This window comes from Catharus ustulatus, chromosome 8 (genome assembly GCF_009819885.2).
Source record: "Catharus ustulatus isolate bCatUst1 chromosome 8, bCatUst1.pri.v2, whole genome shotgun sequence".
Classification (NCBI taxonomy): domain Eukaryota; kingdom Metazoa; phylum Chordata; class Aves; order Passeriformes; family Turdidae; genus Catharus; species Catharus ustulatus.
In genome coordinates, this window is record NC_046228.1 from 9,770,926 (window position 1) to 9,797,402 (window position 26,477).

Sequence of the window (26,477 nt, forward strand, 5' to 3'; positions counted from 1 at the left end):
GCCCTTGGAGGAAAAATACCTGGTTTGCAATAATGGTGGTGGTTTTTTTTTTTCATCTCCATATGGGGGAAAAAACCCCACAAAAACAAAAAACCAAAAACAAAAGCTACAAAAAACTCTAGAAAACAAACTAACAAAAAAACCCCACAAAAAATTGGAGAAACAAAACAAAACAAAAAAACAAAACAACCACCAAAAAAACCCACCCAAACAAGCAAACAACTTCCCCCCCAAATTAGCTGTTTTAAATGACAGATGGACACAACTCTTAACATATTTCAAGCCCGGACAAAGGAGGATTTAGGCTGTAATGTTTTTCATTTCCCCTTGTCATTTGGTAGGCTCTGTCTGAATCTGGGATGCAAAGAATCCTTCAGTTTGCAAGAAGCAGGAATTCCAACTATGAAATCTGAACCTTTCTCTGGTAAAAATGAGTGGAAAGCACAGGCCATGGAATGGAACAGGGCTTCAGGCAACAACACCAGGCACCTCTGAGAGACACTGCCTGGCTACAGGGTACTTCAGAGAATGAGCACAGCTGCTGGCACAAGACATAATGGAACAAATACTTTGGTGGAAGCAGTTTTGGCAATTTAACCACTTTGCAATATTGTGCAACATCCCTGTCATTCTCAGGGATAGCTAGAACCTTCTGGGAAACTGTTTCCTCTGCACAACATCTAAACAGGACATCCAGTACCAGCAATTTTTACAGAACATACTGTGATGAATATTAGAGTCAGGCAAAGAATGGAAATGCCTGCAAATCCACATCTGCCCAGATTGCACAGAGCATTTTATAAACTCTGGGATCAATTCTGGCAATGGTTTGCATGCGTATTCACTTTAGTACACAAAGCCCTATTGAAATGAACCAGAAACTTGTACAGTGCATTTCAAAGGGACTTTGCAAAATACTAAGCAACAACTGTGCAGAAACAATAGGTCATAATAATGCCAGAGCTGCTGGTGCATCCTGTGTTCTCAGTGCAGCACTCCATGAGCCATCAGTTGTTGTATTCACCTTAAAAAATTCAGGGAAATAAAATACAAAAACAATATTAGAAATCTGGCATCTTTCCATAAAAACCAGGAAAATTCAACGTTGCCAAGCTGAGGAAAAGCAAGCTTTAAAGAAAACAAAAAGACCCCAAAAGCAAGGATCTTGAATAAAATGTCTAAAAGAGACATGGTCCAAACATGTGGCACTTTAAAAAGCCTCTCATGAGAGTTTCAAGTCTGTAAGACTCAAAGTTGGCACCCTTTAGAATTATCAAAAAGAAGAATTTCAAACACAACGGTCCCTGGAGAACACCCTGACCACACCATGGAAAATGCTGAAACCAGAGCAGGCTGGCTGTCAGCACGTGCATTTGAGCTGCTCTTGCTGTGCTGGGCTCAGGCTCTGAGGTCCCTGGGACAGACTGTGGCTCCCCCAGAATTCGCACAACACCAGCAGTGTACAGTCAGTGCTTCACAACAAAAACATTTTGTCATTTCACCAAGCTCCAAGACATGGAGGTGGGTGCTAATGGGGTTTACATTATGCCAACTACTCACTAGTTTTAGCAAAATGGCTTTAGATATCCTATGCAAATCCTACTGCTCATTGGGGCAATGAGTGAAATGGCTGAAGGTATTTTAAGCAACATTAAAGCCTATAAATAGTCACATCTCCTTTCCTTCCAGCGTCCACTGGAGGATGCTGAGTGCTTCTAAGTACTCCAACCTGACCTGACGTGTTACATCAGAACTAAAACTTTAAGAATCCCTGAGAATTCTGATTTAATCTAGGAAACCACTCCCAGCACGCAGAGTGTGAGAAAGAATTGCTCCACTTCTAACAGATATGCCAGCATTGCTTCACCGTGGGAAACAGTTTCAGGCATTTTGGTTTTTAATGGCACTCTGGGCATAGATGCATGGAACATGCTCTTTATTTCCCCTCCTCTGTACAGTGCAAATTGACATTTATATCATAGAAATTAAAAATTTTATAAAAAGTATCAGCATTCACTCATTACAGCTCCTTCGGTTCATCTGCATCATAGCTTTTTCTTTGCAAAGTGAGGAACGATGCCAGTGTCATCCTGAGGCAGAGGGCTGCCTTCTTCCTTCATTTTCAGGCTCTCTTCTGCAAGCTGGGATAGGTACTTCTGCAACCACATAAAAAAACCAAAGATTTGTTACCATAACTGAAAATATTCAACATGGAATTCTTTGTGCCTCTTCAGAGTTCTAACTCTTCCAACATCTCAAAAGGAAAGAAAGCACACAGAAGTGCCATTTTGCTGAAAACTCAAGCCAGAAAATATTTCTAACTTCACTGAGTCAGCTGAATTCTGCTAGGAAAGCACTGGTGTCTCAGAACATAAATGTGATTTCAGAGTCTCAGTTTGAAGTTCATATATTATATTTTCAGCATGTCCAGTTCAGAGATACTCCTTTTGCACAAGAACATTTTGTTTTAAGGGAATAATCATGCTCAGTAATAATTAACACAATTTAGCAGTTTGGCTAGACTATTTACCTTTATTGTGTTTCTCTAAGATAAAGCCTTTCACTGCTTTGGGTACTCAGTGAGATTTAAAAGAACAGACATGGCCAGTGAGGCTTTCAGCCTTTTGGCAGTGCTCTTAGTTGGCAGAGCTGCACACAAAATGGATGATGAATGGGTATGGGTCTCAAAATAGTGCTCAAACTATTTATTCAAGGTCAGCAGACAGAAATGGATGGAAAGAAGCTTTTTCAGCAGCAGCAAGTGCAGAGACACCTGAGAAATTCCAACATAATAATGTAGAGATATTCTTATTACTGACTTACATCACATACATCACACACAAGAATAACTGACCTACATGTTATTAGGATCATAAAACTCCCTTTCTAGCTATTTACTCATTCTGAATTATTTTGAAAAGATCCTTTCACATCACTGTAAAATTTTCTCTACTTTCAAGATTTCCCCAGAGTACAGTTTACTCTTTAGTATCCATGGGGAAGAAATTAAATGAGACATGGATGTAAAAATACTAAGATCTGTGTTAGAATTACCACATTCTCTCAGGTAAATACAAGTTTTCAATATAAGAGGTTCATCTGAAAGGGGATCAGCAGTGGTAATCAATGGACATACCCGTGACAAAGTGACAACTGCACACTTGTTACTCTGAATAGAGAGACTGGCCTGTGGAAATTACACAACTCTCAGTCTAGATCTCTGGGTGCAAAATTCCACGTGGCAAAAAGCCAGAGTAAATGTTACAGTAGTATACAGAGATATAGGGACCATAAAGGCTGGGAGACGTGTTCAGTACACCGTGAACTGTAATAAATCACCAGTACTTGTCCCTGGATCAGATAATCCAAGCTTTTGGGGCTTTTAATGAGCACCGACCAAAATAAGACTGAGTTTTATCCACCACCTTTCAATGATGTTGCCAGCTATCATGAGTACCACAAACATCACATTTGAAGTTTGCAGAATCAGATTAATACATAGCAAAATGGCAGTCAAGCAAAAAAATGTGTGGTTTTTTCATTTAAATACAAGTTTTGACAAATAAAGCCAGTGGAAAACAGGATGAAATACTGCACTGAGTTGCCAAGGTAGCTTCCACCACATGAATGGTAACAGCTTTCTGTAGCTGGAGGAAATGGAGGAAGGGATGGCAAAAATGTAGATTTTTTTGGACATGGGAATTGCAGTGTACCTGTAAATACAAATATCACCTGGGAAAATAATTTATTATGATGAAGAGAATTAAAAATTACAAAAAGTCTGTGAGGCTGACAAGAACAGCTGATTTTTTAAAATCAGTTATTGATGTTATTCGAGGGGCATCATAATTAGATGAAGTTGACTATTTTACTTCAAGACACAACTGTCATCATCTAAACAAGGCTTTTGGGAGAAAATTGGCAAACAAGCTGTTTAGTTTCGCATTCAAATCCAAACACTGAACATACATTTTGGATGTGTCTCAAGGAGATCGCACGAGAGACAACAAGCAGCAAATCAGCTATAAAAGACTCAAAGCCATGACACAATTTGGGACACTGTTGTTGTCACTGGATGGTGGCATTTGGCATTCATGAAGGAGAACAGGAACACTGCAGCAGCACTCCCATAGCTCCACTACAGTCAGAGTCCCTAGCTCCTGTATTGGTGGTTACACTTGTTAACTTGCATCATCACCAGGAGAAAACTCGCATTCCTTGCAGAATGCATAAATGAGCATTATGGCAACTAAAAGAGTTCCAGCAACACAGAACAGTGATTTGAAATTTGCTAAGTTTCCACTTCAGCAGGCAAAAGTTGGACGAGACATTTATTTCCTGTATTTAGTAAGATAAGATGTATAGCTCGACAGAACAGCCTGTTTTTATTACTGCATTTGGCAGATTTAATTTTAACAGCTTTTATAGTCTTTGTTCTTTTATCTCAAGTCAGCGTTAGATATCCACCACAGTACTCATGGGAAATGTCTTAATAGGGAGAAAAACACTTTATCTTCATGCTAAGTCAGTTTTAGTTAGGCCTGTTTCTTAAGACTTAAAAAAAATAAGTTAGAAAATAAAAAAAAAAAAAATCCCTCTTCTTCCCATGGAACCAGTTTCCAGAGTGAGGGGCAGGAGGTGAAATCTTTCTTTAGTATGAGTTTCTTAGGGACAGACTTGCATGAGATACATAGCCTGCACTGAGTGGTGCCACCTTTGATGAATCCCTCTGGATTTATCTGTATAAAGCAAAAAAAGGAATGCAAACTGGGCACCTGTTTTTCAAGCTTCTACTTGGAGGGTCCATTACGAGCAAGCATCAGAGTTCTGGAGGAAGCCTTTGGAAGCCAGAGGCCTTTGTATGATTATAGCTATGGAACTTCAGGAAAGCCAAGAAGGAAATTCTCCAGAGAAATTACTTGACTGTGAGTGTCACTAGAAAAATCGATGCCTGCTAGTCAGCTAAGGAAAGAGAGCTATTACTTGAACAGAAGCAGAGTTACAGCATTTACTGTGGGCAGAGGGAAGGAACAGAGAAAGGGGGAACAGCTCTGCTTTGCTCTGCCATGACTTTTGCAAAGAGTATGAGAATACCAACACAAGTGTGTGTAGTGTACACACCCTGCTCATGGGCAGGGACTGGGGGTGGGAGCCAAGGCCATCTCTGAGGAGCCCTGAGCATGGGACAAGTAACGCTGCGGCTGTTGTGACTGGTCTATCAGTGGTGCATCTCAAAATGACAAAGGCAGGTCTTTGAACTGCAGGCACACGTGGTCTCTGTGCGCTGTTATCAACTGCTGACATGTTTTTGTTACATTCTTATGGAGCAACAAGCACTGACATGCTCCTGCATATCCTGATGGAAATTACTCAGCAGTGGTGCTCTGCACACAGGGAGGGGATTTCAGCGGGTCACAGGAAATGCCTCGCAGAGCCTGTGTGCCACAGAGAGCTGCGAGCTGAAGCACGCTGAGAAACCCAAACACAGAAATGGGTCTGGCTACATTATCAGACAAATGCCATGTTTAATGCTCCTGACATTAAGATGTACAAAAGGCTGCTGCTGGGATCACTCCCAGTGACAGAAACATCTGGGACCCTCTGAAATAGGGCATTAAAGATCTGAGTAGCATGCTGTGCTAGTGACAAGGACCACACGTAGATGAGAAGATTAAATTATCACCTGGCCTCATTTTATCTATGATCCAAAAGTTGATTCAAGGATCTGAGAGTGAGAAATTAGCATGTTAATGATTGGAACTACTGAAAACTTTCTTTACCTGAATTTCACTTCATCTGAATTCTGTCCACACAATAAAAACCAATTTTTATTGCATCATCTACCTTTCACTCAACCCACTCCATGAGCTTGTTGTTAGGTAGCTTCAGGTGTGTTTTTACCTGGAGATTTTTGTAGTGAACAGTACTCCTGCAGTGACTTGTCTTTGCTGTTTCTTCATTTGTATAGAAGAGTCCACAGAGCTTGCAGTAAAACCCAGTTCTAGGCACCACAAATTCCACACCTGTTGAGAAATTCTGAATCACATTAAAATGTCAGTTGAAATCCTACCCCTCCCATAATAAACTTGTTTTCAAAGAAAAAAATCTGCTATTTAGTTAAATATTAGGAATAGGAAGACTGAATCCTGGATTCACTTCTCTGATTTCCCTAATTTTGCTGAGCTGCACTTTAAAATCCTTGTGCATTGAAAACACACCTTTTCTCTTCTCTTTTAGATGTACATGTTTTAAAATCTATCTTCACATAATATTGACTGGAAACTTCTGTACCCTCAAGGGCTAGAAAAGCAAAACTACTTTTTAGCAGTAAATTAATGTTTAAGTTTCACAGATTGCTTTTGAGGATGTATCTCTTCCAGGTGTTTTGCTCATAATCAGTATTTACACAGTAAAGCCAATACTTTTGCTTATACTTTTATGTCAAAGGCTTTTAAATTACTAAGTATTTTTTCATATTTATTTCATATATAGTCTAAGGGAACTTATTTCATCTCATCAGCTGCCTTTTGCCATTCATTCAGAATGAATTAGCAATGATCTAGAACCAAAAACCTGTTTGTTTCAACAGCTACCCGTCTGTCATACCCCCTGTTCCTTCTCTCCACACATCTGCTCTGAAAAATAAATATAGCAAGTAGCCTTAAAGTGACATCTTGTTGTAAACCCTGGGTATTGCAGTGGGCGGCCGAACGTACCCAGGGGAATGCTGAGCTCGGTGAAGACGTCCTCTTGTTCCCAGCCTGGTGCAGAGGGCCTTTGTTTAGACTCTACCTCCGGGTATTCCAGAGATCTCATTTCCAAGTACCTAGAATTTGCTTAACAAATGAATAAATGTATTGAATGAAAACAGTTTCATAAAGAGACATTTGTAAACTTCTTGGGAACACTTTCTGGGTGGATCTATAAATGAAGTAAAATCAGTTAAAAAAATGTTTTTCCATTCAAATCAGAGGCCTGTTTACTACAGCTTTACTATGGTGAGCAGTCACTCTGATTTCTCCCAGTAGACCATTTTTCTGTTTTTAATTTAATGTTATGTTTGGAGGGGTTTTTGTATTTTAATCTCTAAATAGAGCTATAACATTACACATGTCTGGCAGAAGCACACCCTGACTGCAGCTTTGTAACCACATATATTAATTACTGTATGAGCAGTGGTGCAGCTGGGCTGACACAGGGGCTGGGGGGAGCTGATGGTGGGAGCAGCAGGACCTGATGAATGCAATTCCCCAAACCTGCCTTTTGTAGGATCCCTGCACCATCATTAGCATTTTCTCAGCGGAGCCACTCTTCTCCCACCCTTACCTCTCCAAAGGATAGTTCCTGCTTCATGGCTCCCAGCCACTAAAAGATTTTGGTTTCTGAATAGTAGGGATGGGATGGTTGGTCCCTGCTGGCTGACATTAATAGACACAGCAGGACAGTTGATGTGCTGAGGCAGATATAGCCAGTCAAAAGAACAGATGCTATCCCTTCCCATGATTTCTATAATATGAATTACTTTTACCTAAAAATAGAGAAATTTGCTATCACAGAGCTACAGAATTACAGATAAACTGGTCTGATTCTTCTTCTTCAGTCCCTACATCAAAAAACTACCTCACTTACCCTGACAAAATTTCTATTGCATTGCAAATTTTGCCTAGATAAGGGATATATTTTCTTATAAAAGAAATATATTTTACCCAAACCAAATCCTTCCCATCTTTCAAGTCTGTAGTTCAAAGATCTGCAGTTTCTGGCTTTGAGAATGAATTTTTCTTCACTTTTAAATATGTCTATTGCATGATTTAAAATAAAATAATAAAAAATCCTAACCGGTTGGCTTTCAAATTAACTTTAAACCTACTCCAGCATTCCAATACTCCAGCAGAGAACCTGGAGAACCCCCAGTAAGCTGGTAAGCTTTTCTTAAGACACCCAGGGCCTTTTCAGCAACTTAAGTCCCACTTAAGTTGATTTCTGCACTTCTGGGATGGCAGCTGCATTTGTAGAGGGCCTAGAGCCTTGGACTACAGATCCCAGATAACAAGTCCATGTCAGAAACCTGGGAAGCATGAGAGGCCCTGGAGCTTCCAGGCTCCCTGCTGACAAGCTGGAAGCTGAGATGCTGGAAACACTAGTAAATACGCTCTTGAGACACCCAAGTCTTTCATCAGCTGGCTGTCCAGGAAGCCCAGGAGAGCCAACTTTGCCATGCCATGTTATCTCCAAATACACGAGTCTGGCAAGGTGTCTTCAGGCCAACCAGCTAAGTATTAAAAACCAATGAGTTTCAAATCTGTCCTGGAAGAAGTTAGCTCAAAATCAGTTGTTCACATGAAATGTTTCCAGTATTGCACCCTCAAAAATCTTCCATCAGCTTCTTTTCACAAGTCCTTGTCCAACACATGGGCTCTGGCAGCAATTAAAAAATAGCATTTCTGACCAACATACTCAATGATGTTTTTTACTTCATCTGACTATGCACAGCCCATTTGCTCAAGTATCATTTGACAAGGAACTGAACTCACTTTCAGACCCTCAAGATCCCTCTTTTCCTGACAGCTAAAATATAAATAGGTAGCTATGGTTACATTTATTGACTTTATCTCACAGCACATCCTATCAGTTAAATTAAAGGCAGCATGCAGTAGATAACAGGACGTGATAAGGCAAGTCCTGGTGAAAGGCATGTATTTGCATGAACAGGGACTGAGAAGTAACAATCTATGTGTGCTATCCATGTTAATAATGCTTCAGTACAGTGTGTAAGAAAACCCACCTTGTCCAGGAGCCAGCCAGACATTACAGATACTTTTCTGTTGACCTTCAGAGACTGTCACTCATTTCATTGACAATTCAAAGTAAATTTAGCAAGGCACTGAAAGACTTCAGCTAAACTCATGTGAACCTTGACATGACAATTATAGCAGCTTATGTCTTTCAGAAAGCTTGCAAGCTGCTTATCATATTTCCTTTACACTATTCATCTAAGAGGCTCTAATGGTTTAGCTTGGCCAAAGGCACTGGGGTTCTTTTACTAAGCTGCTCCAAGGACAAGCCTTGATACTATTAAGAACACTTATTCTTGTTAGCAATAAATTTCAGTCTACCCTCAGAGAAAGCATGCAAGGCTCTCTGCAGACTGAAGGGGAAAAAAGCAGTAGTTACCCTTGGCCTCTGGACACTCTTGGCTTCCATGTCTTGTTTCTTCACTAGCGTTTTTAATGAGCGTTTCCGTAACTTCTCTGCTCTCAGCTCCTTGTGATCCCATCTGTTTGTAATCATCTATAAATGAATCAGGGAGCTGGAGAGTCTCTTCTTTCAATTGAACAGAAGGTATATGGTGATCTTCAGGCTCCAAACGAGTGTTAGAGCTCTTATCAATTTTTCCTTCCTTCTGCTGGCAATCAGAATCCTTAGCAGATTGGTCTTCTTTCAATTCCTCTGGCTTCTGTTCAGGGTCCAGATTTAGGCTTGATGCCTCAGTTACAGCATCATCGTTATCATCATCCTCATCATCTTCCTGACAGCCACTAGAAGCTGCACTGCCCTTTGCTGTTCTGAAGTTTGTTTCTAAAGCTTTATGGGCAAATTTGTCTTCACTCCTGGTTAAGTGGCTGTGATTGTTTTTCAGTTCGAACACGGTTGACATGCAGTGACACATTTCTGAAGCATCTTTATTTTTTTGATCAACTGGGACTATTTCTTCAAGCTCAGTTATATCAGGCTCCATAATTAAATCATCTTCTCCCACTTCATCTACTGTCACTAATTCCTCCATGTTAGCAGGATACCAGGTCTCACCTTCAATTTCACTTCCACTCTCCCAGTCTCCGTCCTGTCACAAAGATGTGAAACATTTGAGAGATTGGTGATTATAGATCATCACTGTTAAAAAGAGGTCTTGAAATGAGAAAGAACCTTGGTATGGCCGTGCCTAACTCCTCTTGTGTTTTAGTTTCAGAGAGTGATATGCCTTGGTGTTGTAATTTTAAATCTTATGCACAAGGACAAAAAGATATCTATTGAATTATCACATGAACTTCCCTTTGTGAAGATTCTGTAACTACCTTGGGGAATGCAGTGTCTCCAGTCCCCTGCTTCCTGCTTTTCTGTAAGCAGTAGAGTAAGGCACAACTTGTTATGCAATTGATGCTACTATGTGATCCCCTTCCTCTACCTCCATCTCAGTGCAAAGAAAATACACTGAACCCTATTCAAACCATTGTGGCTTTCAGTTTGTTGGACCAGGTCCTTTAAATTCATGGTGACTGAGAAAATATGGCTTCCTTCTGCAGTTATTTCCTTCCACCAGCAAGATCCCTCTGCCAGGGACTATGCTGGAAACCACTGCCCTAAACCTTAGGAAAAAGCAGGTTTACAATTATACTCCAAGGTATATATTCTGAAATACCTCCTACATGCAGTTACAGACTTACAGGACTCAGGCACTAATACTGGACTTGAAAGGTCTTAGAATTAAAAGGCATATCTTACTTTTAAGACACTTGCATCTTAGATTTCAACTCCCAGACTCCTTGTGTACACATAATCTATTAATAATCTGTATTCTCCTCCTGTTTGGCCATTCCCACACTTCCCCTCCTAGAATCCTAAAACAGCATGAAAACTCTGTGAGCTGGCACTGCTCTTGCCAGGAGATCAGTTTTCTGCAGCAACAGATATCAATATCTCCCATATTTGACCATCCACCCATGACCCTACAGATATGAAGCTGGAGGAATTCCAGGGACATTGCTCTCCCCAGTTGCAATGCAGTAGTAGGGGTGCTGTAAAGGCATTATTTAATTAAAACCAGAAACAATCATGGAACTGCTATGTATAGCTCATAAGACCAATGTTCTGAAAAGTATTCATCATAGTCCCTGCTTTCCCCACAAACTGACCACATCTCCTATTTTTGGGCATGGTTTGTGAAGTTACCCAGTTTACTTGGGCATACATTCCTCACAGCTGCCACTGCCAAGCACTATGTATGTGAAGCAATGTACATGAGCAAAGAGTAACTAAAAAAAGAGTTCTGGAGACTTCAGAAAAATCTGTCCCTTAAAGCAGAGGTCAAGATAAGACAAGTCAATGTAGACAACCTCCTTCTCCAACTCCTTTAAGTGTTTTTTCATGAGGGGTTAATATTTAATTTGGGAGAACATGCTACCAAACCTGGGGTTTCAATAATTTTCTCAAAGAAGCTACAACAACAATGTGTCACCAACCTTCTCTTTCCTTGTGTTTTCCAGAACCTCTCCAGATTCTTTTCCTTGTTTATTATCTGAAGGTGAGCTCTTCACTGGAACTTGCTCCTCTTTTTCAAGCTAAAATAAATACATATACACGTATAGCAACACACAGTGGTGCTCTAGTATGTTTCTATTCTGGGTTTGGAGAACCAAAGTCACTCACAAGGTCACATGCTTTATTTCTAAAGTTTATGCAAGTCAACTAGGCTGTGGGAAAAGACCCAACAATAAATTCCATTAGCAGAGCTGCACAAATAAGAATTAAGAGAAAGAATTTTAAACAAAATTAGAGGTGTAATTTATATCACAGAATTGGCTAAAAGACAGGTGGGGGAGAATGTCAATTCATTAAAATTTCCAGCCTCCACTCTTCTGTTCTCTACCCACATTTGTTATGTTGGCTCAGCTGTGGTAAGGAGAGCAGCAGTGCTAAAACTCTGCAGAAGACTTTGACTGCTTTGTTTATTGACATAGCATCAGTTGGAAATGGAATTGGTTGTACAGTTCATACTTTGGAAGAACAAAACCACAGTTCTACCTGGTATTTAGTAAAAGAGGGACAAAGCAAAAGTGACTTCAAGACATACAAAACTATTTTTTCCTTTTGAAATAAATTACTAGCAATAGTCCCCAGAGAGGTATGTCTTTAGCAAAACCACAGTAAAATAACTTGGAAAACATGCAGAGGAGTGTGATTTAGGATGCTGTCTGACATTTCTCTCTGACATCTCCTCCCAAGGAATCATACATCTTAGTAAAATACCAGCCAAAGGAGAAAGATGATAAAAGGTGGTACAAACATGCTTATCTATGGCATGAGGCAGTGCTGCTGCTGGTTACAGACCAATGAGTTACGAATCTAGGAAATTCCACATCTTAGCCCCAAACGAGAAGAAGGTCAACTGGAAACAACCAACAAGGTCCCCAGCAGCACAAAGGCACAAGCAAGAGATAGAGCCCTGGTCAATCAAGCAGCTCTGCAGCCTCTTATGCCAACAGCCCCCGGGGTGGATGGCAGCAGCCAGCCCTCGGGGACTCCAGGGGCAGCAAGGTGGGCAAGAGCCAGTAACCAGATCCCCAAGGGGTGGGGATGCAAGTATGGGCTGTGCTGAGACTGAGCAAATGAGGTATCTGGATGTGTTCCCCTCCTTTTTCCCAGTGGGGAATCAAACTCATGAACACGGCCACTGTGCCACAGGAAGTATTTCTCCATAGACTGAGTAATTTTATAGGTGAGTTGATTCAGTGGTTTCTGTCATGGGAAGAGATTTCTGCCAGAACACTGAAGGGAGTGGTGTGAATTAATCCTGCCACAGGTAAGGGTAGGGACACATGATTAATATAAACAATTGCTCTGTTGAGTTAACCAGAAAGAAATGTTTCTCATTAAAAGATTAATAGCACAGCAACCACTTCCCTGTACAAATACTGTGCATCTCTGTAAAGTATCACTTTCCAGATAACTCAGTCCTCCTCACTGGCAGTGAAGCAGGTGATGGATGAAGAAAGAGCAGCTATGGGGCATTCTACATAGAGTTAGTGGGAGGACAATTGCCTCTTCACACACAACCTGCATGCAAATAGCAAACTGCCACTTGGCTTTGTTGTCAGCTGCCTGTCCCCATCCTCTCATTTGTAACCCAAAGGTTCTATGCAAGACACAGGATGATTATGTCCATATACCAAACACCACAACAGTGTAATAGATCTGCATGGTCTGGCCAAAAACATGGACAAGATGACCTCCCAAGACTTCTTCTATGACCACATTCCTTGACTTTATCATGGAAAAAACATTTCACATTGTTGGCATCCACACCCACAACAAATGCTCTAAGATATTTCAGAATATATATTACTTCAGCTTTTACACTTCTTACATATACCTTTAGATCTCTATTTACCTCGTTCTCAGGAGGTTTGGTTTCCTTCACATCACTATCTTCAGCAGTAACATCTTCTTGGTCTTTTTCAGCTTTCTTCACCTTATTCTTCTCACTTTGTTTTTGCCTGGAGCCCTCAGATGCTTTGCTGTGCTTCTGTTCAGCTGCCTCCTCCTTGGCAGTGTCCTCGCTGTAAGAATGTCTGCGTTCCCTTAACTTTGCCTCTTCCTTTCTCTTAGATCTCCCAGGTAAATCCTGCAGTTGCCTCTGAAATTTGTCAGATTTTGACTTAGAGGATTTTCTGTAGTAGTCATCTTCCCTGTTCTTGTAGCCAGATAAAGGGTGAAGGGACCCAGGGGAACCAGTCCTTAAGTATTTTTCTCGGTGTCCTCTGCCTCCTTCAAGCCGTTCATCCAAATCAAACTTGTCCAGTTGTCGGGAATAATGTTTCCTCTCGTGTACCCACGTGTCAGTCCTGTCCCTCTTCTCATCCCCATTCTCTCGCCATTCTCTGCTATCTCTTTCCTCGTCCCGTCGAGAATAGGGGGACTGATCCCATGCCTCTCTCCCATTTCCCCAGTCGGTCCTGCTGGTCCCCAGCGGGCTGTGTGGTGAACTGCAGGAAGTGAAGCTGGGCGTGTGGGATCGAGGTGACAGGGAGCGGCTTATGGGGCTGCGGGAGCGGGGCCTCTCGGTGCCATACCTGCTGCAGGGGGAAAAGGCAGCTGTAACTGGCTGACCCACGGCTGTCTACCAGCTCTTGTACACTGGAAGCTCATGGGGACTGCTCTGGGGACTGCGAACCTGAGACCCCAGGCCTTTCACAGACATGCACTGCACAGCTGCAAACAGTGAACAGGAGAAAAGGCAGTGTCATAGCCACAGAGCTTAACTAAATCCCCACGGAACTGTCAAGAATATATTCATTCATTCTTAAAAGCGTCTCATAGGGGTTTAGCATTAAAAGCTTGTAATATGTTAATACCTTTACAATGACCCTAATGTGTGTACCCTTAATACTCACTCAGCTAGGGCATCTCTGACACAAAAGTGACAAAGGCCACCTGCTCAAAAGAGAAGTTTTAGGGCTGTGATTCCTTTCCAATTTTGCTGAAAGTTCCAGAAGTCAGAGATATCAGAAATGTACCCAAATACATTTTAATCTCAACTGCCTCCTTCCCACTTGGTCTCAGAGCACCCCCAGCCTTCATTGCTTCTCACTCAACAGGGAGGAGAATGGAACAGCTTTGTTTCTGTGCCCTTCACATGCCAGACATATTTTCTGAGACATAATCAGTAGGAAAGAGTTATTTTCATAACATGCACAATTTCAATTGGATTTCATCATACAGGCCCTGTACCAACTATTGAAGTATATAAAAATATGTATGATTTTATAAGTGAAATCCAGATTAGGAAAGACAATGAAATAAGAAAGGGAAGCACACAGATAATACTTTTTCTACCTGTGGTCTTACAGACTTCCAATTCCAAACTTGGGAGAAACTTTACCTGTCCACTTCACGCAGTAGGTCCCTCTCCCTCTGCGAGTGGATGTCCTGGATTATAGCAGCCACATTCTTACCTGGTTTCTAAAAAAAACAAAGACACTGTTTAGCAAGCTCCTCTACTCTCCCAACTGATACAGGTGATTTTCCTTCAAGAAACAGTATCCATGCTTTATTCAATTACACAATAACTAGAAATATTTAGTTTCAGTGTTGTGGTTACACTGTCTTTTGCAGTTGGCTTCTCAACAGCACGATCAAAGCAGTAAAATGATACAAATGGAAAATTTGCTCCATTACGTTGTAGCACTCTCTCCTCAAGTTTGGCTGCTCTAACAGGCTTTGAAAACCAGCTTGTTCTCAAACCTTGTTACACAATCACTACAGAGCATTTTCTAGAAACTGGATCTAAGAGGAAACAAAACAGACAAATTTTCTGATACAGAATCAAATATGTATAGCAGCCTATCTCTGATCCTCTAGGTATGAACTGCCTTCTCTTGATCTCAGAGTTATTCGTTCTGCAGTAGCAGACTATGTTTAGACAAGGAGAGCTTCAAAAAGCTAAGTGCAAGACATATACTGGGGTGTTGATTACTCCTAGGTAGGATGTACTACACAGGCATGTGTACAAACACTTGGATCACACACAGATGAGCAACATAATTATGCTGGAACTCAGAAGTTTCTAGCAGTATATAGCTCATGCATATTCCCCTCTTTGTATTTTTATTTGCTTTCTTTCTTGCGCAAACGAAATAATTCCATGACCAGAAAAACCGCCATTGGAAAAGCAGAAAAGTATTTCTGGAATCTAGGCAAACTATCACATTCTCCTGGGTAACTCCTGCCTCTCTGTCAAGGTGCATAATCTTCACCACCTAACACCTGAACTCCTCCCTGTACCACATTACAAAAGTCTGCCCTGATTTATGAACTTTTGGCTTAAGAGACTTAAGTCTCTTTAAACTAGCATGTGCATACAGGAGAGAAAGAGACTTTTCCAACAGGCAAATCATCTGAGTTCCTTTATTTTTTTCCCCAAGGCTCATAAAAGGACCCTTTACATTAAGTTGGAACATTACAGAACTGTTCTATAAAATAACTTTGCGCTGTGTTGAGTAATACAATATGGAGCTTTTAAGCTCTGCATTGCCAGTTCTGGCCCAAGTCACCATGAAATAAAATTACCCTCTTAGCATTATATGGCAGTATATAAGCCTCTATAAATACTTTCACAAGAGCAGTGATCTTTGGACATCACTCAAGTGTCTGCAACAGAAGTGTCACACACTGTACAGAAAGTCTAAAGAATATTGCTCTGGTTTGACTCTATGTTAAAGGAAAAAATAAATAAAGAAATCTTGCTTTACAACTTAGGTCATTCACAAGAAATAAAAATAATTCAGCATGCTGTTTAGTCCTGTTACCACTGCTTGGTGTCAAGACTGCTATGGCTCAAGCATGGAAGCAGTGAAGAAAGCATTGTTCTGGGCTTAATGCCTGACTAAAAGGATAGAACCATCTAATTTTTGCTGACATTTCGTATCTTACACATGGCTATGTGTTAGACCTTTGTTAGACCAAGGAATATAGGGAACCTGCTCACAAGGAAGCTCTGAAGGGATTTTTGAATTAATGGTATGGAAAGATCAGAGAAAATGGGGTCTCTTCCAAGAGCCACAATTTAGAATAAGAGCAAGCAGCTAAGTATAAAAGATTGACAATATACATTCATTATTTTATCTTTATTTATTTTTCCATAATATTAAAGCATTTAAAATGTACTCTCCAGCTGTGTCATGGAAGCTCTCATAGTTTGACCAGGAATGACCATCTTACCTTCAGCTGCAATTCCTTGTATCTTTTAGACATCCTAATAAGTAATTTGTCGTCATTTATCATAGCAGGTTTTTCTTTGTAGTATTGTACCATGGCTTGGGCTGCTTCACTATAAGCCATTTCCAGAAAGGCCTAGCACAAATGGAGAGAACTTTACAATCTATAACATAACTAAAAATACAAAGTATAAGAGAGAAAACGTAGCACAATACATTTTATCTGGATTCTTCTCATGCAAGATGTCTTGATAGTACAAAACTGGGTAGCTTTACAGGTCTGAAGCTGAAATGATAACACTCAGTCCATTTCTCAGTCTTTCTTTAACTGCTAATAATGGTTTCAAACCAGCTATTAAAGACAATATATGACCTTAGAAGCTGGTTCAGCTAGAAACTAAACAATTGGTATCTAACCTTTCTTGACTGGCAGTGTTCAAGGCTGGGCTGGATGGGGCTCTGAGTAACCTGTTCTAGCAGGTGTCCCTGCCCATGGCAGGGAGTTAGAACTAGATGGTCTTTAAGTCCCTTCCAACTCAAACCATTCCATGATTCTGTGATTTTTAAACATTACAATCTCAAACATTTTCCACTGGCATGGATTCTACATTCTACATTTTGTCTGCTGAGGGAATGTGAAAGAAGATATTCTATTCTCACCAGCTTGCACCACTGGTACACTTAAGCTACTTAGGGTAGACTTAAGCTACTATAAAAGAACAACAGAAGTCTGAAAGTAACCCTAACAAATGGCTGAGAGAAGGTAGGAAGTAATTAGCTTAAAAAAATAGTAAAAGTACAGTTTTACAATACTTTTTCATAGAGATTGCTGGGATTCTTAAAGAAGAACTTGTTTAGATGTGGTCATGTTTATGTCCTCATCTAATTTAGTGACTATCAAGTTTCTTTTTCACTTTGAGAGCAGGTTTCATATAGTTAAGTTTTTAATACTAAATAAGAGTTTCCCCCCAAAGACTCTGCCTTCATGTTTATATCTTCATATCTTTATGTCTTTATGCCAATAGATGTCAAGACTGGTAACCCCAAATGTGCAGTACCTGATTAGTAGATTTCATGAGGATATAGTTGGTGACCTTTCCAAATGGGAGCCCCAGGTTAATGACATCATTCTCTGTGCAGCTTCCCTCAGGGAGGTTGCAAATGTGAACAACTCGACCCGATGTAGATTTCCTCTGGGGAAACTGGAAAAAAACAACCAACTCAAACAAATGTTTTTACGTTAGCTATTCTCTCCACTAGATAACATCTTACATTTCTGTAAAAATGAAATGCTCTGTTCACCTGCTATTAAGAAAAAATATTCTTTAAAAACTTGTATTTTAATATCCTGGTTTAGAAGTACAAATTGAAATGGAAATATTTAGCTGCAGTGCAAGCTGCAATGGGGTCTCTATCCCTGGACTTTGCAAAGTCCAGAGAGGATTTCTAGAAGGGAGACTGTCCTTCAAACAGGATCAACAATATTCCTGAAAAAACTAACTGCTCTCTGCAGTCCTTGCTGAATTTATGGATATTGGAAATCAGCTTAGGTGACTACATGGGTGTTCAGGATAGCAGAGAATAAATTTAAATCCTTCTTTGTGGAACAGACTGGGCCAGGGGTAAAAGTGATCCCATTTAACTTGTGAGAGGACACACAGCTGTACCTGGGGTTAGAAAACCTGCTACTCTCCTCTGTCACTGCAACAACACACAGGAGGAGGAACTTCCCCCAGGAGGACAGTTAGCAGTGGATGTGCAGAGAGGCAGAGCTCCTGAACTGGGCTGGCACAGGCCCAGAACACTGGAGTGGTGAACACTTCCCAAGGATGGAAGTCTATTTTGGAGTGCTGGGGCAGTTCCGAAAGAGCTGCCCATCTCCCTGGCATGGAAAGCAGACTCTACACTCCCTGTGCAAAAGGCATCAGAGTAAAGCCAGAGAGAAGGTTAATTTACCATAGCAAATGACAAGCAAAACATTACTCACGTGGGATTAAATCTTTCCAGACTACCTCCATGTTTATGACCTCTACATCAGGATTTTACTGAAGAAGTAACTCTACCTTCAGTTAAAATGGTGCCATTCAAGGGAAGATGCAAATCATATAATCTTGTGGGATCATGTTCACCAGAGCCATCACAAATGTTTGGCTTGTCAGCAAGTTCACAAGTTACAGAGCTAATGTTATCTTATTTACACCTCCATCCTGTTGCCTTCGCTCCAGACTTCACCACTTAACCATTTGTGTATTTTTGCTGCATTAGACCCTGCATTACACAGTGATCTGCCATTTAGCTTGCATCTCACAGAGCCTACCCAGGTGTATAAAGTAAGTAAGAGAAGTGCAAAAGTCCAGAAGTAAGGTATTTTACTGGCAGAAAAATAACAAATACCTGATCCTGGAAAAAAAAAAAAAAGATGAAGCACTCAACTCCAATTGAATGGAAAATGTAGTGAAGTCTGCATACATCTGGCAAGGCAGCATGTAGCACAGAAGAGAAGAACACTACTACAGCTAGAGGAAAAAGAAAAATCAAATGCATTCCCAGTGTAAGAATACCCCAGGTCACCAGTCACCTTCTGTTTGTTTTGTTAGATCTGTTAAAACATGGTATGTAAGAGTCTACTGGACTAGAAAGGCTCAGCTCTTCTCTGCCTTGGCTCCAGAGCCCACGTTCCCACACACAGCCCTCAGTACATTAAATCAAACAATTCTAGGATGCTGCCACTTCCCAACAATTGGCAATGGCTTAAATTAAAATGCTATGCCATAAACCTGCTGTAGTTCTTGATTAAGAAGTGGTCACATACTCATGCCAGAAGTCAATAGGCTGTCCCAAGCAATAATCTTGTCAGCTGATCGCAGTTAAACTGGATCCATTCATTAAACAGAGCTGTAAATCATGGCCAGAAAAGGAATATACACCTTCCATATCTACAATCAGGAAGTCAGAAGAGCTGTTGCACGCCAGGTGTTGAATGTAATTTTCAGTAAGACTCAAAGTTAACTTTCTTGGCAACCAATGTCTACCAGGGGTTACCAAATGCAGCTGCATGACTATTAAAAAAAACAAATCTAAAAAATATGCAGAGCAGCAAAATGCACTTCATATTATTTACAATATTATTTCATGCATCCAATATGATTTTTTATTATAGCTGTTTTCTTACATTTTTTGTCATTGTTATTGTTTCTTGCTTTTCAAATTCTTTATTGCTTTCTTGAGCTTCATGTGAAATTTTTTTAAAAATAAGAAAAGTTTTAAAAGTTTTTTTAAAAGTAGGAAACTGCCAACCTCATCCCTTCAGTGCTAATGGCTCTCCATGCCCAAGTGAAGACTGGTAGCACTTGCCTTTTACAGAGGGATAGAGTTATTTGCAGATGGACAGCACCGAGCAAGCTCTTCCAGAAATCTGAACACTTTGTTTATGATTACATGCAGGGTCAAGTGTAATCTCCTACTGCTCAGTTAAATGGCAGCAGCTTAGCTGAAAGTGAACACTACCGTGCAAAGGTGTAATAAATTATAAACCACCTGGGTTGCAGAGTGAATGACAGCTGGCAAACTCAGTCTTAACGCCTCTAATATAGCTCCCTGTTCATCCAATGGGCTTCTGAAGAGAACAGGGATTTACAGCAATCAGGAAAAATCAAAGTTATTGTTTCTTTTATGTCTCAAAATACTGCAGGTCATTCAGAAGAAGGACTTCTTCAGGCAGCTTAAATGATAAATAGTGACAGATTCTAAAGAGAAATGACACTGGTATTAGCAGTAATTTCATTTGTTGCAAAGTTGACAGACATGATGAAAAGGAACATTCCTCTGCACCCACTACTAGTCCACCTCTGACCTTGGAGGCAGCTGTCATGAGCAGCTCTGCTCTTTGCTGGCCTGCACTCACAGTGTCTGTGACAGGCAGAAGCTGAAACCCCTTCAAATAACCTCTTGCACAGCAAAACTGCATGGTAGAAAATTGATTGGATTAAGGAAATCTGGGTGAACTTTCTGCAAGCAGTGCCTGATGTGAACGGGAGTGTCACAGGGACACAATTCAGCCTGGCTTTTCAGAGTGTCTGAGACTATATTAGGAGAGATATATACATAAAAGTTAACAAGGTGAAAACTTGAACCCCTGGATTACTGCTGCTATTCCATGAATGTCCTAACATAAGTCTTTGATGTGTCCAGCTCTAGTTGTAGCTTTCTGATATGTAATGAGTTTCATTTTAACCCAAACAACTTTGCATTTTCATTATTAATATGGTTTGCTTTTATTTGCCCTTTGTTTTCCCTTTTAAAATGTTTCTGCTTTGTCATTGTAAGAACTTTTAATGTTGGGGTTTTTCTGTCATTTTTTTGATTATAAAGCTAGGAATTCAAATGTGCATTACAGCAATATAACTGGAGACCTGTGTTGAATGCAGAGTAGGGACTAATAAGCCTTAACCATGGAAGGCTCCACACCAAAGCAAATTTGCTGAAAGGCTGCCAGTGACAACAGAGGATATAAATACTACACTAAAATAAACTAAGGAAAAGTTAGTCCAGTATAATGAACTGGTCTGAGACCTTCAGGCAAATAACAGTGAAGCTGCAGCCACTGTCTTTGCCACTATTGCTGCCTGAGAGAAGGATCTTGGAGTATGAGAGGCAGAGAGCAATTGCTACAAATAAATAACCAGAGAAATAGAAGGTTGCTTGATGGGGTCAATATTGAAAGTAACTAAAAACTAATCCAAATCTTCATTCCAAACTGAAGCTGACTTTCCCGGGTCAAAAAGACTCAGACAATGGGAGGAAAAAGTCAATGGAAAACACACACAAACCTATTTACCCATCTCCCCAAATAACTCTGACAAGCAAACAACTGTTAGCACTGGAAAACAACAAAGCAAAAGAAAAACTACAATCAAGTTCATATTAGCTCAAAATCAAAAGCATGGAAGAACAGCAGGAGAGTTGAAATAACAGAGTGAATATTCAGATTACTGTCCAAAAGAAAGCCTTCAGGGTTTTAATTCCAATAATTAGTGGTGGCTTCTACAAGAATCTCAACAAAGACATCAATTTGTTTAGGTACTCACGCTTACCCCTGATGGAGGAGAAGAAAATGTAGGACCTGGCTGGCCAAAGGGTCTTGCTGGTGTAGCGATAAAAGATGCGCCAACATTTGGTGGATAATCTGAGCAATGGATTACACACATTTCATTAAAATCTTGGCTCATATTAATTGCATTAATGTGCTCATTAAGCAATGCCCCATTTACATAGTAAATAATTTCATAGTCTCTACACCAAATTATACAGTTTTATTGTACTCTGAAAATAAAATAAAATCGTATTTCGAAGTGCACAGTATTGGCATTCATTCTTTTTTGTGCACAACTTCTCAAAATTTTTCCTTGGAAACTTTTATCACATTTCATTTAAAAAATGCAGTTCTCTTCAGAGTCTGATTTCCCTTTCAATTAAAAAAAGTGTTTTTAACTATTACATATACAACCATTCACCTTCAATACTAGATGGATTGAAGACTGCTGCATTATTTGGTGATAAATGCAATGTTCCATCTGCTGAGCTTAACACACACCGGATACCAGTGCTGGAAAAGAAAGAAAAGAACTTTAGCAACATGCATGATGTGCCAAAAATATTAAAGCTTAATTGTTAGTCAGTAAATTCCCAGTGTAAACCACCGAAGTAAGGGATACTCTGTTAGCAATTCAGTTTGAAGAATTCACTTTGAAATGATACTTACTTATCTGAAAAAGCCATACATTTTTGGATGTGAAGACTTCCCTTAATGTGCTGATCCCAGTCCTATGTTGAAACAAAGAGAATATGAACACAGGGAAAATCCTGAGACAAATTTACAAAAGGTTATTCCTCCATTCAGTTTATTCTAAAAACGATACTGAGATGCTGAAGATCAAACTGTGTGATGTCAGAGCCAAGCACACCTTCAACCAATGCATTTACTGATTTGTTATTTGAATGTTAAATTATCAGTTACTTTACAAAAGGAAACCTCTGTATTAGCTTTTAAATTCAGCATATTTCTAGTAATGAAGTTATTTCACTCTTGCTGAAGACCTCATCCTGCAAGGTGCTAAGCACCCTCAACTCCTGCAGCGTCCATAAAGAAGGTGTTCAGTACTCAGCACAGCCAGGACAGTGCTTATTATTTCACTAGATCAGCAACATTTATCAAGTACATTTAGCTGTTTACATTTCTATGGTCCAATTGAGTCACTGCATTAAACACCAACTAACAGATCCCCCAAAACTGACTTCAATGGCATTCCCCATGCCCCTTTTAAATGTTAATGAAAAAAAGAAATGCCCAGCATGCCCTAGACAGGGGCTACTTCAGCCCACCCCTACAAGCTGCAGTAACCACAGCAAAACTTTCTGCAAGCAGATGCTAAAAGTGTTAAAGGTAAACACAAAAGCAAATATATTCAAATATCCCGAATCACCAGGTTGTGTAGGGATCAGGTAGTATTTAATTTGTTGGCCATTTTCCTTCCTACATACATGCTATTATAATTTTTTTGTCAGGCCACCATCAGTATGAGAATACATACACACCTTTGTGGCTAGGTGCTGGTCCTGTGATGTGACAGAAAAGGTCATGAGAACTTGTTGGCCAGGGCTCACCAGGAGGCCAGAACAACCATGGATGGCTGTGGGCCTCAGATGGCCACTTAAGTGGCCTTCTCCAGACCTGACCTATATAACGTGACTTATAATATGCTGCCTGGGAAACTGGGAAGTTGTTTCTACAGGGTGAGGTTGAATTTGGAGCTCCCTTGGCAGTATGAACGGAGAAGTGAGACAAAGCACAGTCTGTACTACATGTGCTGAGTAGCTTCTTGCTTTCAGGTCAAAGTGTCTCAAGGTCCCTAAATTTTGAGATACAAGAAAGAAAAAATTTCTACAGAGGAATAGTTAAAATAATTTAATAAAAAATATAAGCTAGTTTTCTAAGCAAGCTGCTTCCATGAGCCTGTTAGGGGGAAGCCTTTGGGATCAGAAAAGGAGAAGCAGATGAAACTACAGAAGTGGGGTTGCAACATCGGCTTGAGTATCGGGGATCAGCTTCAAGCTCCTCCCCACTTCGCTCCCAGCCCTTGAGATGAGCCACGACCTCGGCTCAGACCTCACATTTCTCACAACAGTGCTGTAATCTCACCATCTTTCATGGCAGGATGCGGAACAAAACCGGATCTTGAAGCCCTGGTAACTGCCATGAAACAGATGTACAAAACTATGTACAAAGCATAACTATGGGCCTTTGTTTCTGCATCTCTCAGGGCACCTCGGTGGTGGTGGACACTGGCCGTGAGGGGTGGCAGGGGCTGGTGGCCAGATCACCTGGAAGCCTGTTCAAGGGTCTGAACCGTGCCCAGGGACGCCCTCAAACCACTCACCTTCAGATCGAAGATCTTCTTGTCGCACAGGGCGCAGATGTGGGGGAAGTGGAGAGGGGCCACGCCGCGGAGGTCGCCAAGCTGGTGTGGTGGCAGGGAGCGGGTGGGCAGTTCGGGCGTGCCACCACTGCGCTCCTCCTTCTGCCTCATGCGAGGGCTGCCGAAGCTCTGCGCGCTGTGGTTGAGGCGGCCGAAGGAGGGGGGGGCGGCCGTGCTGAACTTTGTGTCAGGTGTCGGCTCTTCGGGGTTGTACAGCTCGTTTCTTATTTCATACTGCTGCTGACTCGCTGACGGCCACAGGCTGTCACCGGGCATGAGGTCAGGCTTGTTTTGGCTGGGGAAATTAGGGATATTTTCCCACTGGTTGCTTGTACTGCTGCCATGCAAGACAGGGCCGGGATCTCCTTTCGGATGGGAGCCCGTGTGTGGGTCGCTGGGGAAGGCCCGTGCTGCCCCATGCTGTGCTGCTGCCCCGTAGGACTCCTTGGGAAATGTCGCTGCCGCCTCATGCTGCAGCTGGTTGGGCGCCCCAAAGTGACTCTCGTAGCGCGGCCCTGCTGCTGAGGTGGCAGCGTGGGTGCCACCAGCAAGGAAGCCATGCTGGCTGGTCTGTTCTCCCTCTGAGGCGAATGCCTGAGAGGCAGCAGTGATGTTTTGCTTGTTGTACTCATAAAAGGCCCCTACAGCAGTAGACGTGGAAGCACCTGCCTTGTTGAGCCCCACCACCACGGGTTGCTGGCCGGAGGTCGGAGCCATGACACTTCCGAAGGGATTCATGACAATTGCGTTGGGGGCCTGGGCCTGCACGGCTCCCAGCCCTCCCCCCGCGGTGGCTAAGGCCGGGCTCTGGGCAGGAAAGGCAATGCCCCCAGAGGGGAACCTTGTGCTGGCGATGCCAGGCCCCTGGGGCGGGCCTGCGGTGTGGCCCTGCGGGGCGTTCATCACCGTGGGGTGCCTCAGTTGGTTGAAGAGTGGCTGGGACATGGCCACTTTGGAGAGCACCTGGTTGAGGACAGTGGCAGCGGCCGGGTTGTTGGTGACGGCGGTCTGAGCCAACTTCAGCCTGTGGAGCGTGAGCTGTGCCTGGAGTTGTGCCAGCTGCAGGCTGGCCGGCGAGGGGAGCAGGGGGCTCGGGGCACCGACAGAGAACGGACTCTTCTCCAGGAGCTTGGCAGCGCTGCAAAGGATCAGCATCTGAGTTAGTCAAATTCACCCCACACCTGCCTAAGCTCACCTCCTGTTAAAGCCCAGCACGGGATATGCAGCCGCTTCCAGAGATTTAGTGTCCAGACTCAGGGAAAGCAAAGGGATGATTGAGAATGTATCCAAAGCAGGCCATCTTCCCTTCCACATCTGCTGCCACATCTCTTCCAATCAAAAAATTAATTGGTAGGCAACTAAAGATTTTGCTTTAAAACCCTAATTTCATCCCTCATCAGCCTCTGGATCAGAGCTTCAATACTCATTTTAAGTACCCATAGGACTTATGCTTCTAATGAAGACCAGGAATGGTGGTAACACAGGCCCTCCCACACCATCCCCAAATCAGCAATTTTTCCTCTTTTCTCCACTTCATGCAACCTCCAGCCTCCCTGCTGAAACATCACTGGCCCTGACTGATTTTGTGATATCACCATTACTCCCTTTTCCCACAAATAAGGGAGATGTGAAGAAATGGGATTTTAAAACCAGCCTCACATGCATTTCCCACCTAGCACATCTGGCTGCACAAAACAACATGAAGCATCCTACAATATTTATTTTAATTGTTTACAGTTCTTGTATTATTAATCTGCACAGCAGTCTGTTCTGTAACAAAGTCTGTAGTTTCCCTGTTGAGCAAATGCAAATATAGAAGAGGAAAAAACATGGAATGAGAAGCAATTACAAACAGGCTGTCCTGAAGAGTTTTCCCAGTTCAGCTGGAATGTAAGACAAAATTTCTGCATTGCCAGCTGGTGAAAATCAATGTCCTTATATTTCCTAGAAGTAAGAGGTACACTGAGTGTTGTCCTTCAAGTCTGATAATGGGATGAATAAATTACTGAATTGCCTGCTTGAATTCCAGAGCTGGGAAAACAGGAGATAAATTTTTTCGGGCATATGGAGGTTCCTTGCTTTGGGAAACACCTTTGAGACATCTCACCAGCTCACAGTACCACCACCAAATCATCATTTCCACGCTCCTACTGGAAAAATGTTATCCTTGCCTTTCCCCCACCTCTGCTCACAGACAGCACAGCTACTCAGTGCATTACAAATGACTGTTCATTCTGACAGTAAGAGCAGAGAGCACTCACACAACAGGGATGTGGTCCAAAGCTCAATTAATTTATATTGTAAAAATGTATTGAGTTTCAATTGAGGCCTTTCAAAGTAGCAGGAACTATGCATCAACCACCATGCAACCCTCACTGTTAATAATTGGCCAATTTGCTAAACTGCATGGATGAAGCTGTAGTTAATGATAAATGTCTTGTCAGCATGCTACATTTGAAAACCACAAATTAGGAAAACATCTGCTTAAACCCAAAGTATGACTAAGAGA

General features: G+C 41.5%; 1 protein-coding gene across 1 annotated transcript; it reads right to left on the reverse strand.

Moving 5' to 3' along the window:
• Positions 1–224: 224 nt before the first annotated feature.
• RBM20 (RNA binding motif protein 20) lies at positions 225–25,123 on the reverse strand. The gene is made up of 13 exons (XM_033065487.2): positions 23,930–25,123; positions 22,255–22,316; positions 22,007–22,098; positions 21,587–21,678; positions 17,552–17,695; positions 16,498–16,629; positions 14,660–14,739; positions 13,169–13,853; positions 11,241–11,339; positions 9,175–9,844; positions 6,717–6,836; positions 5,902–6,023; positions 225–2,156 (listed from the first exon to the last, which is right to left on the reverse strand). The coding sequence occupies exons 1-13, from the start codon at positions 25,121–25,123 to the stop codon at positions 2,046–2,048; spliced, it is 3,603 nt and encodes a 1,200-aa protein (XP_032921378.1). The 3' UTR covers positions 225–2,045.
• Between the last annotated feature and the right edge of the window lie 1,354 nt (positions 25,124–26,477).

Excerpts from the sequence above, each read along its gene's own strand:
- RBM20 (XM_033065487.2), bottom strand. The coding sequence starts at position 25,123 with ATGCTGATCCTTTGCAGCGCTGCCAAGCTCCTGGAGAAGAGTCCGTTC. Across the intron at positions 14,740-16,497 it reads ACAAGGAATTGCAGCTGAAG|AAACCAGGTAAGAATGTGGC; the intron begins GTAAGATGGTCA and ends TGTTTTTTTTAG. Across the intron at positions 6,837-9,174 it reads AGAGTGTCCAGAGGCCAAGG|CAAATTCTAGGTACTTGGAA; the intron begins GTAACTACTGCT and ends TCATTTGTTAAG.